General features: G+C 40.5%; 1 protein-coding gene across 1 annotated transcript in view; it reads left to right on the top strand.

Moving 5' to 3' along the window:
- CMIP (c-Maf inducing protein) overlaps positions 1-15378 on the top strand; it is a 135839-nt gene that overhangs the window by 57541 nt on the left and 62920 nt on the right. The window contains exon 2 of the mRNA XM_082005734.1: positions 14380-14505. Coding sequence (XP_081861860.1) covers positions 14380-14505 — 126 coding nt within the window. The remainder of the gene's footprint in view (positions 1-14379; positions 14506-15378) is intronic.

A 15378-nucleotide genomic window follows, 5' to 3' on the forward strand; every position in this document is an offset into this window, starting at 1 on the left:
AATGTGTACTTCTTATTTTCCATAATGCAATTGTATGTGGCTATACTAGATTTACTCTACTTTCGTATTTACATAACTCTGAGGGATGTCTTTTTGCCTCTTGAATTCTGTCTGTAGTCTGTAGAATTCACACCTTTGATGCTTTCTTTTGTGGAGAGCATTAGACTTGGTTACAGCTCAAGACAAGTGTCAGCCTCTGATTAGTCACATAGAGCATCACCTGAGTCATATCCATCCTCAGCCTGGTTCCATCTCAGTCACCTTAGAGCTGTGCTGATGGTTGAGCTGCTGATTTCTGTCTCCAAATAATGTCAGTGCATATTAATGAATGTCATTAATGGATTAAAATGGTTCATGAGATAGTCGACTAAGATCTCAAGGAGTCCAAACTTCAAGTGTAACAGCATAGAAACTGCTGATCTGACTTGGATATCGGCTGTATCCGACTTCGGTAGCGGCTGGAGTCATCTCTGGGAATGGTCTGATAACTTGCATCCAAGATTCCTGTAGAATTGTCATTTCAAAGGCATTTTAATTAGGTGTTTTGGAGAGCAGTTGTGTGATGTAGATTATTAGGGGGAAGAAAAAATTCCATAAAGCTCCAGTCATTGTGGGTTTTCTTTTTTCCCCTAGACCTTCAGCAACTGTGAACTGCATCAGGATAATCAGAACAGGTTTGAATGCTGTTAAGAGGACCAACAAAATCAAGAGTAGCATTCATTCTGCAGCTACTAGTGAAATGTATGATTTTTTTGCGTGTGCATGCCTTAAACACTGTTTTCTTAGCAGTAAAAGCGTCATCTTCATCTCTTCTCATCCAACATTTTAATGGTCTGACATGGCTGTTTATGCTTTTGTGTCCGGTAAGGCTGATGGACAGTTCTCATAACGTGCCCTGTCAATAGCTCTGTGTATTTGTCGTGGCAGTGTTGAGAGCCTGTGGTACTTAGTTCTCAGGAAGGACAATACAGTTGCCATTCTTCTTTGTCCTAGTATGATTTTTTCCTGCTATGAAAACAGAACGGGCACAGCATTAGTCAAGGATTGTAGTTTTTAATGCCTGAGAAGAAACATTGTCATTGTCTAGTCTGACGTCTTTAAAACCTCATCCAGTGAGTTTTTCATTGACTCATAATTTGCAGTTCACTAGCTTTTCATTCTGTTCATGAAAGTGTGAGGGAATAGATGACAAGTGTAGGGGTTGGATCTCAGTTCTTTGCTCATGTGATGAACGTTGTTGCAACCACTGGTTGCATGACTCAAAATGCATCTGCAGGATCTGGGCTTCTAAATGAAGTTTACCAACATTTTTCCTAATGACTTGCTCAAACTGCTCTTAGTTGCTGCAATACAGAGTTATGTCTCACTTTCTTCACATGAGTAAAGCCTAGTGCGGCCACTGAAATAACCAACTTGGTGCTTCATGATGCAGCCTTTGTTCTTGAAAGTAGCAAGGCTTGTATTCATCCTGAAGACAGTACTCTCTGTGCAATGTTGCTGAATCTTGTGTGCCTCTGCAGCTGTATATTTAGCGTCGGATAGAATACTTCTAGACTCACAACAATATATTTAATCTAACGCTAGACGACTGCCAGGTTTACATGCGGGCCGTGTTTTAAGAAGTGCTGTCAGAATTCAGTGACATCTACAGTACATCTGCTGCCATTGAGGCATTACTACTGCATCGCTGCTTCTTGCAGGGGTCACAGCAGCAGACTGGAACACTGTGTTTCCAGCTGCATGTAATAACCTCCCCTATGAATGATACACTGGAAAGTAACTGAAAATATTGATGAAAATATTAACAAAAATAAAAGAACAGAGAGGCTGATAACCAGGTATATCTTCCTCATAACTGGGTGTGTAGGGACAGCGTGCTTAGATGAGATAAAAAAGAAAATGGGAGACAAGATAGGAATTTCAGAGGTGTGGTTTGTCTGGCACTGGCGTTTGTGGCTGAGCTCGTAATGCTCTGATACGCACAAGATACGCATAGGCAGTTGCACCTTTGAAAATATGACGCTATTTCTTCATGCCTAATCCTTGCATCACAGGAATGGCTCTGAACGTACAGTAAAGCCTTTGATCTGTAGTTTGAGACAGGTATTGGCAGAGAATTATTAGGATTGGCTGCGGAGTTGTTAGGATGTGGGTCAAACTGAAACTGTATATCAGTACTTTGGATCTGAGTCTGATTTTTTTATTTTGCAAAGAAAAGGATTTGAGGTTAAGGTTCTGAACTTAAATCTGAAGCAGAGGAGCACATTCCTTGGTTGTTCTCTGAACTTTTGTGTTGGGTTTAGTGATCCAAAATCTTGCAAAATGTTGGAGTATTTGGAAATAATCCGCTACAGTGTTTGCAGTGTTGGATTTGGTTTTGGTTTCTGTTTTATTCATTTCCAGGAAGAGCTGGTAATTTGTTGCAAGGGAAAAAGAACAGTGTCTGACTTGGAATTCAAAAATAGATATTTTTAAATTACATATTTTTCAGAAACAGAAAGCAAAAAGGTCTTTCTCAGTGGGATGCAGGCTAGAGAAAAAGGCAGAGGTTGCTTTATCATGCAAGCTTTATACTTCCAATAATAATACTTCCCTAAAATGCCTTGATAACATCTAGTTGAAGCTTGCCGATCACTCGGGCCTTTTTCAGAGGTTAACATGGATACTGTGCCTTATTTTAAGATGCTTTGTATTTAACCTGTTTCTTTGTCTCTGGGTAAATGATTGATAAACAATCTCTATATTAAGAATTCTTCTTTAAATATTATCTGGGAAGGTGTAGGTAGGAAAATGAAGCTTTATCTGGGAAGGTGTAAGTAGGAAAATGAAGCTGTTATATTCTTGATGCTCAACCCTTCCTACTAATTCTGCTCTGGTTGTTTTTCTGATAAGCCGGATTTTTTTCCACAGTTGCAAACATGGTAGTTCCATGTTAATGCTGTAGTAACACGTAGCCAAAGCAATTAGAAGGAAAAAAGCTTATATTAACAGTAAGTTCATATATACCTTTTGTTCACCCATGTTGAGTGAGAGTTGAGTTTACCAAATGCCAGGCGAGAACCAAATCCGTGCACAGTTCGGTGCGAGTGGCTGGTTGTACTTCGGGGCTGGCCTGTTGTATGGCTGATCCCCTGCCGCTGGGGGAGCAGGGTGGGTGTGTAACACAGAGCCGCCCTTAGCTGGAGGGAGCAGGACTTTTCCTCGGTCACCGTTAGGTTGCGTGCTGTTCAGCAGTGGTGTCATAGAGTGACGTGGTGGTATTTGTGGATTTTAATTACATAGAGGAGGGCAGGAACAGTTTTCCTTTTTTCTGTTCCTGCCTTGGGTAAAGCTGATGCAAGCAGAAGTGGGCAAAACACACGATGTGTATTCAGGTATAGAGTTCTAACATACATCTAGTTTGGGAGCTTTAGTATTCTGCTAAAACCAAAATGCCATAGAGAGGAAGCAACTCATGTTTTCATCAATGTTTGGAGTCCACGTCGTAACACCCAGTGGTAGTTGTAAGTCCATGATGGTTTGTATTCGGATTTACCTTTACACGTTAATGTACTTTGGTAGTATTGTCTTTCTGATAGCTTTCTGTTGGGAAATCTGTGGCTAGCTTAACTTTGGGCAGACAGTTCACTGAACACCGTTCAGATCTGCTTGTTAGAAATTTCTTGGACTAATAGTATTAACTGTTGAGGTCAAAGCTCTGAAATGGTATGCTTCTCTCACCCTTTCCTCCCTGAGTGGAAAACTCACTCTACACAGTTGTGTTTGCAATATTTAAGGTTTTATAGAAAAGAGCTATTTCCTTTAGAGATAGTAAATAAATAAATAAAATAATCATGACAAAGGCAAGAATGTTGCTGCAGAATTATGCACAGGAAAGCTGACTTGACAATGTAATTGAGCTTGAAAACCAAAACCTAATTGCCAAGGGTGGGAATGAAACCTGCAGCCATGTGCTGACACAACCTGAAGGTCTAGCTTGTCTGAAAGGATGGATTTATTTTAAAGCAGATTTTGATATGAAACTGGAAGAGGTGGGGAAGTCAACCTAGTCTAGTATGCAAAGCTGCTTTGGGAGGGTGTTTTTTCACTGAACGTATAACTCTCAAGTGATACTGTGTAAGCCATCTCTGTGTTGATGGGTAGTGTGCTACATAATTTTTCCCTTTAAGCAGGAGCATTGTAGCTGTCTTAATGATCTGATAATGTAAGTAAGGCCAAGTAAATAGGCAGAGGAAATCCAGAAAGCTGTCTGATTTTTCCCGCAGCCTGGGAAGTACTTGTGTTGCTTCTCACCTTCAGATGTGCATCACTAGCTGCTGGCTGGATAAGTAGCTTTTTTTTCCCCAAAACTGCATCATCTAGAGACACGTCTGCATGGACTGGTGTGTTGTTGGAGCCTCTGCTTGGTCCCTTGAAACAGTAGCAGAGAGGGCATGTACTTCTGTTTCTTTGCCAAAGTGTGAGCCCTGTGTCAGAGGATATGGAGGAAATAAGTGAGTGAATCATCCAGTTGGAACAGGAATACTGTTGGAGGACTAAGGTGATTTAGTTTTCAAAAAAACCAGCGTTAGAGAGTAGAGCAGTGTGTGATGCATTAACATCCGATAAACAGGGCTTCTCTGGAAACATCTCTTTGGAGCCACATGCATCACGGTCCCTGGGGGTACTATTGCAATTTCTTGGAATTCTTCTCCAGGCTTTCAGGAGCCGCCCAGATAAAAAAGTTTGCCAGTTTCACAGTGCCTGATTGTAGGGTTGTTCTTTGTTCTACTTTTCAAAGTGTCTGTTGAGATGATGGTAACAACACCTTTCATAAGCAGGTGCCCATGTTTCACTTGAGGCACTCTTATTTAGCTATCTTGACAAATAACTTGCTAGGCTAATAAATGTTGTATTGAAAAAAAAAATTTGATAGTTGGGTATGCCAGTTTCATACCACTTCATTCTCCGTGAGCACAATGTCTTTATGATTTTAGCTAAATATGCATTATTTTTTTTTAAACCAAAGAGAAGGTGTCACTTTAAGTACTTCATTGTATCCCTTTGCACAGTAAGGGAGCTTACGAAGGTATTCTACCCGTCAACTGACAGTTTTCTCAAATATTGACTCTGATATGTCACTGCAGTTGCTTTCTCCTTCTCCATTCCCTCACCATATCCCTTCCATGGAGGTATTGCACATATTTCAGTTACCCTCTATTTAAATAGCAGCACTCCCTTCCAGTACAAACAGTCAGTCAGTCATTAAACAATGAGGAAGACCAACAGTGGAGGAGGTTATGGGTGGGGCCAGGAGTGTGCAAGCACAGTTTTGCAAAAGGCTTCCTGCTGCAGAGAAGGACGCTTTCCGTTAGTGTCAGGGTGCCATTCTGTAGCGCTGAGAGACACAAAATCAAGAGGAAATCACTGCTGCAGACACTAGAGCTGGTTCTCACTTAAAATTACATAGAGCCATCCGAATTCTTTTTGAAGGTGAGACATGTGAAACAAAACACTGGCACTTGAACCATGTTTTCCCACCTCGTCCTGTAGCAGAAGGTGATTCCAAGTGGCTGTGACTCATCCTCAGGAGGTCCCTGTTTTTTTCTCCTAATAAGAGCAAGAGCTTAGTGAGACTATCCTTAACAGAATATCTATAGCTTTTGTGAAGGCCCTGCTACATGTCCTTTCTCTTATGTAATGTACAGCAGAGGGCTGTATTAATATTTTGCTGGGAACTCAAGACCTGATCATTTTTTTTTCTCCAAAAAAGATCAGAGTAGGGCATTTCCTGTTGGGAATTCGGAAGTGTAGTTGGGTTACTGCACTCCCTGTCCTGTACTTGTTCATCAGATTAAGATTGGATGTGGCACCCTGGGAACTGCAGAGTTAAAAGTCCATTAAAAAGAAAAGGAAAAAAACTGTTAATGGAAACCATTTGACTATTACAGTGGCTAAGGGCTTCACAGCTCTACAGGTAAAAGACATGAACATGATAAGTAGTGTTGGAGAATGCTTGTTTGAATGAAGAACAAGAACTTAATATTTAGCATATTTATGCTATGTTTCGTTTTGCAAAAATTTAATTTCTATATCTTGTAAATAAAATATAGTAAGAAATGAGCTTGGATGTGCTTTAAGAAGGTGGTGAGAACTGTTGGGGATTGTGGAGTCCATGAGTCAGACTCTACATTTCAAATGGCACATGGGAGTCTGGATAGCTCAGCTTCTTACCAATTCAGTATTTTATATTTGGATCACCTTTCAGGTTAGACTTCACATGCGCAGGTGGTAGAGGTGAATGTATTGCTTTCCTCACAGCTGCCTTCAGCATCTTCAGTTTGTAAAACCCTAAAATTTTCCATAGGAGGTACAGATCCTTGCACAGCGGATGTGACCCTACTGATAACAAATGTGGTTTGCTTCTTAACCTTTTGTTGACCTACTAGAGTTAATGAGCCACAGGCCTTTGGGGATCTGTAAACCAGAAGTTAAAACCACTGTAAGTGCAAGGACAATATGCAGCAGAAACATGTTATTGCCATTACCTAAACCAGTTCTGAAGAACTCAGCTCAACCGAGATCTCCTGTTTGTAGTACGTGTCAGTTTGGCCACGTTTCCAGTTATTTAACAGACTGATTATTTTCCAGGTGCCAACTTTGTATTTTAAATCAGCTGATGATCTTTCATTTCCAGCTCTCAGGACTGCTCCTGGTTAAAGTAGTCGTCAACGGGCAGCATTTTAGTATAGCACACATTGTGTCTGGCTTGGTCTGAAATCCTTACACCCAACCCTTTCTCCTCTTGCTGGTTCATCAGCAGTTGATACATTTCATGGCATGTGACATGGTTGATTTATTGAAAGAGAATTGAAAATAGAGAGCAGGCTTGACTCAAGAACAGTTTGTGGATGCGGTTTTGTTTTCTGTCACATCATCGTTGCTATGGTGACTTAGCAAAGATCTGTTTAGCAGTCACTAGATGTTTCATGTTCTGGGCAAAAGTTAGGGATTTTCCAGTATTCCTCTAAAAGTGTTTTACAGAAGTATGTGTGCATATAGTCTTCTGCAATAAGGCCCTGCTACTCTTGTTACTTATTGCTGCTTCTGTGAGATGGTGTGTACCTGCTGTACTTTGGTTTGCAGTGTCCCATCCTTCCTGAAGTAATTTCAAGGAAGGTGGATAAACAACTTGCCATCTCATCAAGGTTATCGACTTATTTCCTCCCCAGGAGGGATGTCATGGAGTGCAGTGATAAATGCAAAGGGATGGAGAACATGAGCCATGCTAAGGAATGGTCCTTCTTATGAATCAGTTACGCAGTTTTGGAGGAGGAGGAGTATGCGTTTGGACCCGATTCATGCAGTTGGAGTCAGAAAGTCTGAGCTCTTTTCCCACATCTCTTAGACTTCTCATGTCACTGAGGGCATGATCAAGAGCGTGATGCAGCTACAACCTTAACTGAGATTTTCTTCCTCTAGGTTGGTAAGCGGGGGATAATAATTCTTCTGTTCGAGTTCCCTACGTTATTGGGAGGGCTTGAAGGCTGCAGCGCATGCTTGGAGTCTGTTGCTCCAAGCAGAGGCACTCCACCTGGAAGGCGAGTTGGGCCAGTGTCTGGGACTGTCTTGCAGTGTCTGGCAGGTTGTGCTGAACACAGCTCCCTCCCTTGCCCGCTCCCTATCACTGGCCTGGGAGCAGCCTTCCTGCCTGTGGGCGGTGATCTGGTGGATTTGGGCGGTGATCTGGTGGATTTGGCCACCATCTGGGTGGCAAGCTGTGGTCAGCTTCCAGCTTTGTGGTGGGGCAGGTGCACCTTGCAGCATGTTCTTATCCCCTGCTAGCAGAGGTTTGAAAGCAGGAGACAAAGTTTCTTATATAGGCTTGACTTCAGAGAGAGCTTTTTGGACACCAGCACCACAACTGATGAAGTTCAGCGCTACTGGAAGTCCCAGTGGAGTTCCCTTTGTCATGCTAAGCTAGCCAGAGAGAAAAGGTTGATTTCTTATGGGCTGCTTAGACAGGGCCATCTTGATGATGGGCATCTTCAGAAAGTCTTCAAGATATATGTCTTATTTTACTCCCAGAAATTAAAATATTTCTGTTGGTAAAATAAACTGAACACTCACAAGTGCTCCTTCAGCTGGATTTGATGGTAAAAGAGAAGGATGTCCTCAAAAAAAAAAAGAAAATTCTGTATGCATTTCAGCTAGCATAATTAATGCATTTTTCCTGCTTATTTGTCTTTCCTGCCATGGTATATATTCTGTAATATGACCTTATTTTTGCTTCTTCTTAATCATGAACTTCTATTCTGTGCTTCAAACTTATTTCAGATCTGAATTAATTTGAATTTCTTTCCTCTGCTGGTGTCTGCTGCACCGATTTTGCAGATTTTGTAGCTCATATGTCTTAATGTTGAGACCTTCTTTTTCTGGTCAGCTCTTTGATGAACAGTTTTGGCCTGTCCATTTTCTGTAGCTCCACAGAACTGATACTTCAGCCCCACTGCAGATTGGAAGGGGTTTTTTCTGCATGGTCTCGGGTCATCTCTTTCTTACTGGCAGCTCTTACATTTTTATCAGTTTTGTAAGGTTAATTAATGCAACAGTCTCCAGTCCCAGTTGTCTTAAATATTTAGAGGAGAGAAAGAGATCTATGCGCATTTTTTGCTGCAAAGCTAGATTTGATTGAATTTCTGTTGAATTTCTGAGTTAGATTCCCAGCTGGTACAAATCAGTGAAGTTCCACCGATGATCAGTCTTTTGGATGATCAGCTCAGCTAAGGATCTGGCCTTCCTTAATTAAATCGTGTCACTGAAGTTGAGCTACTTTGCACTGAACATATGACAGTTGCTGCTGTATTTCTGTGTATAGAAGGGTGAGATATGTTTCTACTATCTTTTATCTCTGTGTAGCTATAAAGAAAGATAGGGGGTGTGTGTGTTTACATTTATACACACACATGAATGTTTATACACAGTCACCCCCACACAAATAAATGTGGTAGGAAAACCCCTCCCTTTTTTTCCTTTAATTAATTATGCACTAGTACACACTAGTACTTAACCATGGATGGGTAGAGACTCACTGAAGATTTGGGCCAGCAAATTTGTTTCCGTGTATCAAAAAACTCTAAAAACAAACAGAACCCCACCAAGCATCACTACCAAACTTGGAGACACCAAAGCAGCTCCAAGCAGAAATAATTTAGATTTGCCCCACTGAGAGGTCCCTTCCCCATGGGTCCCTGGATTAAGCACCCTTTTCACCCAGTGTAGTCCTACTCCCGATGCACAGAGCAAGTGAGGTCTCTTCTTAAGGTCCAACACATGAAAATTCTTACTTATCAGGAGGAGTGGGAAGGGAATGGTGATGATGGGCAGGCCAAGGGTTTGGGAAATGTGATCAATTAAATGAGAATGCTGTTCCAAGGAAGCTCAGAAATTCCTTTGTGCAGCTTTGGGGCAGAGTTGGGTGTCTCCCCGCTGTTAGTCTTTCTGTCTGTTTTCTTATCAAGTTAATCTCAGTCAGATTAACATTGACTTTAAACTCTTTCAAGTCATTATGACAAGTGAGCATGGCAGTAAATGCTTCCATATCAAGAGTGAGACAAATTGTACTGTGCTGGATATTATGGTGTAGTACTACTAATTGCTTAACTTGATAAATGTCTTCTGATAGGTTATATAGTTAATGAACAAAGATGTTAATTGCTCTTATCTGAAATAGCTACATTTGCTGGGGCATTCTGCGGAGCCATGGATGTCTCCTAACAGAGATTTATTTCAGATCATCCATTGTTTTCAGCAGTTTCAGAGTCCATTACCCTTCACTGTGCTGACTGAATAGTCTCCACCCCCATCAAAGTTTTGAGAGCAATCAACTCTTCTACATGTTATTCATCAGCACTGAATCTTATTTGGGAATGGAAAACTTATATGTAATACAGTATGCTCATTATCCTGGGCTACAGCAACATGGCTTATTCTTAAGAGCAGCCAAGAGAGAAATAAACACGTGACAGCGGAAGAGCAAACGTCTGGAATAGCCCCGTTTCCCCTCACCATCTGGAGTATTTAATTAGGAAAATCGTTCTTCATTGTTGTGTTGGTGAGAGTTGTCAGTCTAAATATGTTTTAATGCAAATAACCATCTCTATTTGTAGAATTCATCTTTTCTAGACACTTTCTTTGGAAAATACGCAGCTGAAGATTTAGTGCATTATTATATGAGTAAGTGCATATAGGCCTCATATTAACAATGGACGTCATGTTTATTCTTTCCCTTTTAGAATTTCCCATGGAAACAAGTGGACAGATTTTTGCATTATTGAGTAGTCTGCTGCTGCTGACTTTTCCCAGAAACGCTAAGAGAAAACTAGCCTTATGCATGAGCCTCCATGTTCTTCCAGTTTTGGGAGCACTGGATTCCCCTAAGATTTGATTTATAGTAGGTTTTGGTGTGTGGCTATTCTGGTAGAAAGTTGTTTCAAAGCTGTATGATTAATAAATCTTTATGGAACTGAAAAAGAGAAAGTTCTCACTGAGGTTAAAACATACCTGATTTCCCAACGGAGCCATTGCATGTTTCGTGAGGAGGCTAAAGGCTAAAATGGAGAGAAAAATGGTTCCTTGATGTAGGGTTTTTGTTTGTTGTAATAAATTTCATTTTCTTTTATGAGTCTTTTACAGTTTTTCAGAACAGCAAACGGCCAGCAGTTAAAAATGTAACTGTAAATCTGCAAGCTGACATATGTAGATTCTTTGGCTAAAGTTTCCTAAGTCAGGATTAATTTTGTAGAGTGAGTGATAAAAGTACATTATCTTGCTTTGTTTGATAGATTTCAGACTTTGCCAAGAAATACAAATCTCCTTTCAAAATTGACAGCTATAAAAATATGAATTATTATTTTCTTAAAGGCATTCTCAACTGAACTTGATGTGTTACTGCTCGAAGATGCTGTGGCTTTAGACTGTCTCATACCAATAATTAGACTGAAATATTCAGGTTCTCGCTGCTCACTCCCTTCCCCATAACATGCTGCTCCCTAAGTTATGCTAACATACTAGTTTCTGTTTCATGTTAGAAATGAAGCCAAAGGAGCTAAAAAGTAATCTGGCAAAAGCTGGATGTGTTCCCTGATCTGCCTGATGCCACAGCCAGGCAAATATTGGTATGGGCAGAGGCAAAGTAGGTGGATGGAGGTGGGAATGCTGCTTAAAACTACTGTTGATGCCAGATGCTTCATGGTGACCCACTGAGGACTGGTCCCATTTTAGGTATTTTCAGATCTCTGATTTGAAATCCACATTTCTGGTCTTGCGTGGTATTCTAGTTTGAATTTCCCATGGAGCGACCTGGGGGTGAGGATGCATACACTTTTGGAAGTGTATGCAAGCAAGACCAGCTGGAACATGAGAACGTGCAACACTTGCACTGCTTATTTGTTGACCACAGTGATTCACCGTGATCAACGTTCACATACCTGAATGTCAAAATAGCCGGTGTTTTAAGAGGAACCAGTGACTCAGGCTGTGGTTTTACCTCAGGCCATTTCCTGATAAACAGCTGAACTGTGCTTGGTCTTGTGAAAACACAACCAGGGAACACCGCTCTGTCCTTGCATCTGTGTGTGTGCAGGGATTAGGGAAAGGACACCTTTGTGTGGGGCTGACCTTCACCTCATTAATGCCGTGGTCTCTGTGAGGACCACCATGGCCTTGTGAGGTCCAGAAAGCCTTGGGACCGAGCACAGCTCTGTTTCAGTTCCTCTTCAGAGCATCTCTGCAGAGCCCTGCTGTGGGAGTGTGGTCTTCAGTGTTTGACAGCATCTACAAACACCATTTCAAGGAGCTCTACACAGTGATAAATCAGTTTGCTTTAGACTGTTTCAGTTGCAAAGCAGAGGCGAAGCTGCCTATAGCTGGTGTTTTCAGAATTGAAACTGAACACAGTGTTTTTAGTGAGGTCAGAAACAATGCATATAATGCTGCTTATAGGGATTAAAGTAGATTCGGGCTATTCATTTTTAAAGTAGATTTGGGCTATTCATGTGAGGTATGGCTGGGGAGAAACTATGGAAGTGGGATCATATAAGTACTGTATAAAGTACCTGATTGGCATAATGCTTTCATTTGGAGAGATTCACCACTTGTGTAATTCCACGTTATGGCTTAGGTGGTCTTCCCATCCTTTGCAGAACTCTCTGTTCCTCCACTCTCTGTAACGAAAAGGTCTGTCCTATGAGAAGAAGTTACGCTTGAGATGAAATCACTTGTGTATGGCTACAGAGCTGTGATTGAACCGGATCAGTTACCTTTAATGTTGTTTAAATGGACGGTTTAAGGTATAGAAGAGGCTTCTCTTGGGAACAGATTCTGTGAGAATTCTTCAAATCCTCTTTGAAGTTAATGGAGGATATTAAGGGCAGTCAGCACCTTCTTAAAAGAAAAATTTAAATTGCTTTGATTCATTTCATTTTGTATTTATGTCGGCTGGTTCTGGATTTCTCCCTTTTCCAGTCTTTCAGAGCATGTTTTTGATAATTTTGCCTCCTGAGCATACTAGATTTTATGCTGTCTGTTTTCATATTTTTCCCTGAGTGTTGTAATGCTGATTACCAAAGGATCTTGGGCCTTTGGCTTCCTGTGAGAACGAGATAATTACTCTCCAGTAGGCAATGCATGACGTACAGTATCAACGTTAAGCCACTGGGATTCCAGTCACTAGTGTAGAACAATATTGTGGGTAAATGAATAAGCAGAAGTTTATCATACTTCCTGCATAACAAGGTTTTCGTTAAAGAGACAGCGAAAATTGTTTTCAGCGAGGGCTAGTGTAAGATGAACACTGCTGCAACAAACGTTACTGAAGAAGGTATTGAAGTTCGATTCCCTGGCTTGCTGGGCTTTTCTTGCTGAAAAGACAACAGACTTTTTGTAGCAGCAAAGGTGGATGACAGGGCCATCATTGCCTTTTAGCAATGATGTTTATGGCCTTATGAACATGTATGAAGTGTATATCTGCACAGTACTATTTCTAGATACACCACCTACTTAACTTATGGAAGAAAGTTGTACCAATTAGGAGTAGAGACGTTACAAATGCAATTTGCTTATTTCGCACTCGCCCCCAGGAATCCTGTGTTGTGATTTCAAGAGTTGGCCCTGTTTGACCCTGAAATAGATGTGGTTTCTCCCTTGCCTTCTTTACTTCAAGACTGTCAGTTAAAAGTAATTTATGTATTGGGTACAGTGGGAGTAAGTTTGAGAAGTTTAAATTATATGTAAACCAGTAATAGTGAGAAAATAATTCATAAATGTAATGAGCTCTATTCTCTTGCAAGACGTGGCTAACCCAAGGGTTTATCCACATGGTGGGATTAATCAGCATTTTTGTATGAAAATAGTTTCTCTGCCATAGCAATACTGATCACTTTGAAATAAATGATGCCTCTGAGGACCTCTACTAAAAATTCAAATTACTTAAGCAACATGAAGACTTGCATAAAGTATGGTATATATTCGATAGATACACAGCTATATCTCTGTGTATTTACTTATGTTTAGGACATAAATTTTACATTTGCTTGTGTATATACATTTATATTTCAGCTTGTCTCAGAGATAATTGTACTTCTGTAATGCCAAACAATTATGGGGATACTAATAAGGAGTTTCATGTTTAAGTTTGTTTCCTTGCTACTATCAATTTATGTTGTACATGTAATTGCAAAACACAGTTACTTACTTACGTTTTAATTGTGACTTTCGCTTTAGACTGGGCATCAGCAGTCTGTGCAGGAAACCAGTACTTATGTATAAGCTGAGATGAGTAGGTTGTTTGCTCTGCTTTTGCTAGAGTCTGAAAGCGGAGAGCTAAACCTTTGGACCCCCAAGAACCACTGTCAAATGTAGCAGTCTAGATTTTGATGATGTGCTTGATCAACCTTGCAGCCAGGGAGAAGAACAAGAATGCATGGAATAAAACTACCTTAACATAGTACGCTGCTGTTTTGTCTGTATGACTGAGGTGCTTCTTCGTACATTGGTAGCACGTGCATGGCCAGAACCCTTCATAGCTCAGTTCAACTTGAAATTAGGTTCCATTGATTGTGGGTCCAGAACAAATGCAGTTTGACATTTTGGTATTTCAGGCACCTAGGTCTGGCCTGGTTTTGTTTTTATGTGGGTGGTCTTAACACTTGGACACGTTGGATGAAGGTGGCTGGGTGAATCTCTCTGTTGAATGTCCTGTATAAGAATTTTGCTTTCCAAGTAGATATTTTGCAGATATTCTCAACACCAAGAGTAGTTTTGATAGTGCTGCTCTTACTTTGAAATTGTGAAACTTCTGATGACTAAGTAAACTTCCCCCCCCTCTTTGTTTTCTTGCAGCCGACTGGGTACATGGAAAACTCCATTTCCTACAGTGCTATTGAAGATGTTCAACTGCTTTCCTGGGAGAATGCCCCTAAGTACTGTTTACAGCTCACAATCCCAGGGGGTACTGTCTTACTGCAGGTACGGTAAACACAGAAGTACAATTTTCTTTCTCTCTTACTATAAATCTCCTTTAACTTCTGTTTGCTATGCACGAAGACTTAATTAAATGGACTCAGAAAAGACAGAGAACTCATTGCTGTCAAATTATCTAACCACTAGAAAATTTGCTCAGGGTGGTAGCTCTGAAACTCTTTATATTGTTTGACAGTCAGAATGGAAATTTTGGGCCACAGTGATTAAATCTTCTTGGTGATGTTGTGCATCAAAATAGTGCTCTATGGAAAGACTCATTAATGCAGACCTGGCACAATTGTATTTTTACATAGAGTCCTGTTCCTGCATGAAACAAGGGAAAAATTTCATCCTTCTATTCATATAGGAAGCTCATAACTTGCAGTGGAGCTGACAAGTATCTTTTTTAAAGATATTTGATCTTCACTGGAACATTTCAGTATATTTATACAGATATCTACATATACTAGTTCTCCAAGTGATGTTTTCAAACAGAAGACACGGTGTTTACATTATTCCAGATTTCTTCATCCACTTCTGAGGCTTTGTAGGACTCCTTAGGTCATTCCAAGTTTTAATGACTCCACAGCGCTGAGCTTTGGAACTACTTTAGAAAAGCAACTGAAAACCCAGAATTTGAATAGTTGTAACTTGAAAAAGCCTGAATTGACTCCAACTTAACTCTTAACCTGGTTCTCAACATTGTTTCAAAGACAAATTTGTTACCTGCTACCGTTTGGGAATTTATTTTTTCAGTTGAATATACAGCCGTGACTATTGTGTACATGCATTTCATGCAGGTAAGACTGTAAACAGACGGAGCAATTTCTGCAGCAAATGTGAAGAAAAGTTCAGTTTAAACTGCAGATAACTCATGAA

This window comes from Phaethon aethereus (assembly GCF_964289735.1).
Source record: "Phaethon aethereus genome assembly, chromosome: 13".
Lineage (NCBI taxonomy): Eukaryota > Metazoa > Chordata > Aves > Phaethontiformes > Phaethontidae > Phaethon > Phaethon aethereus.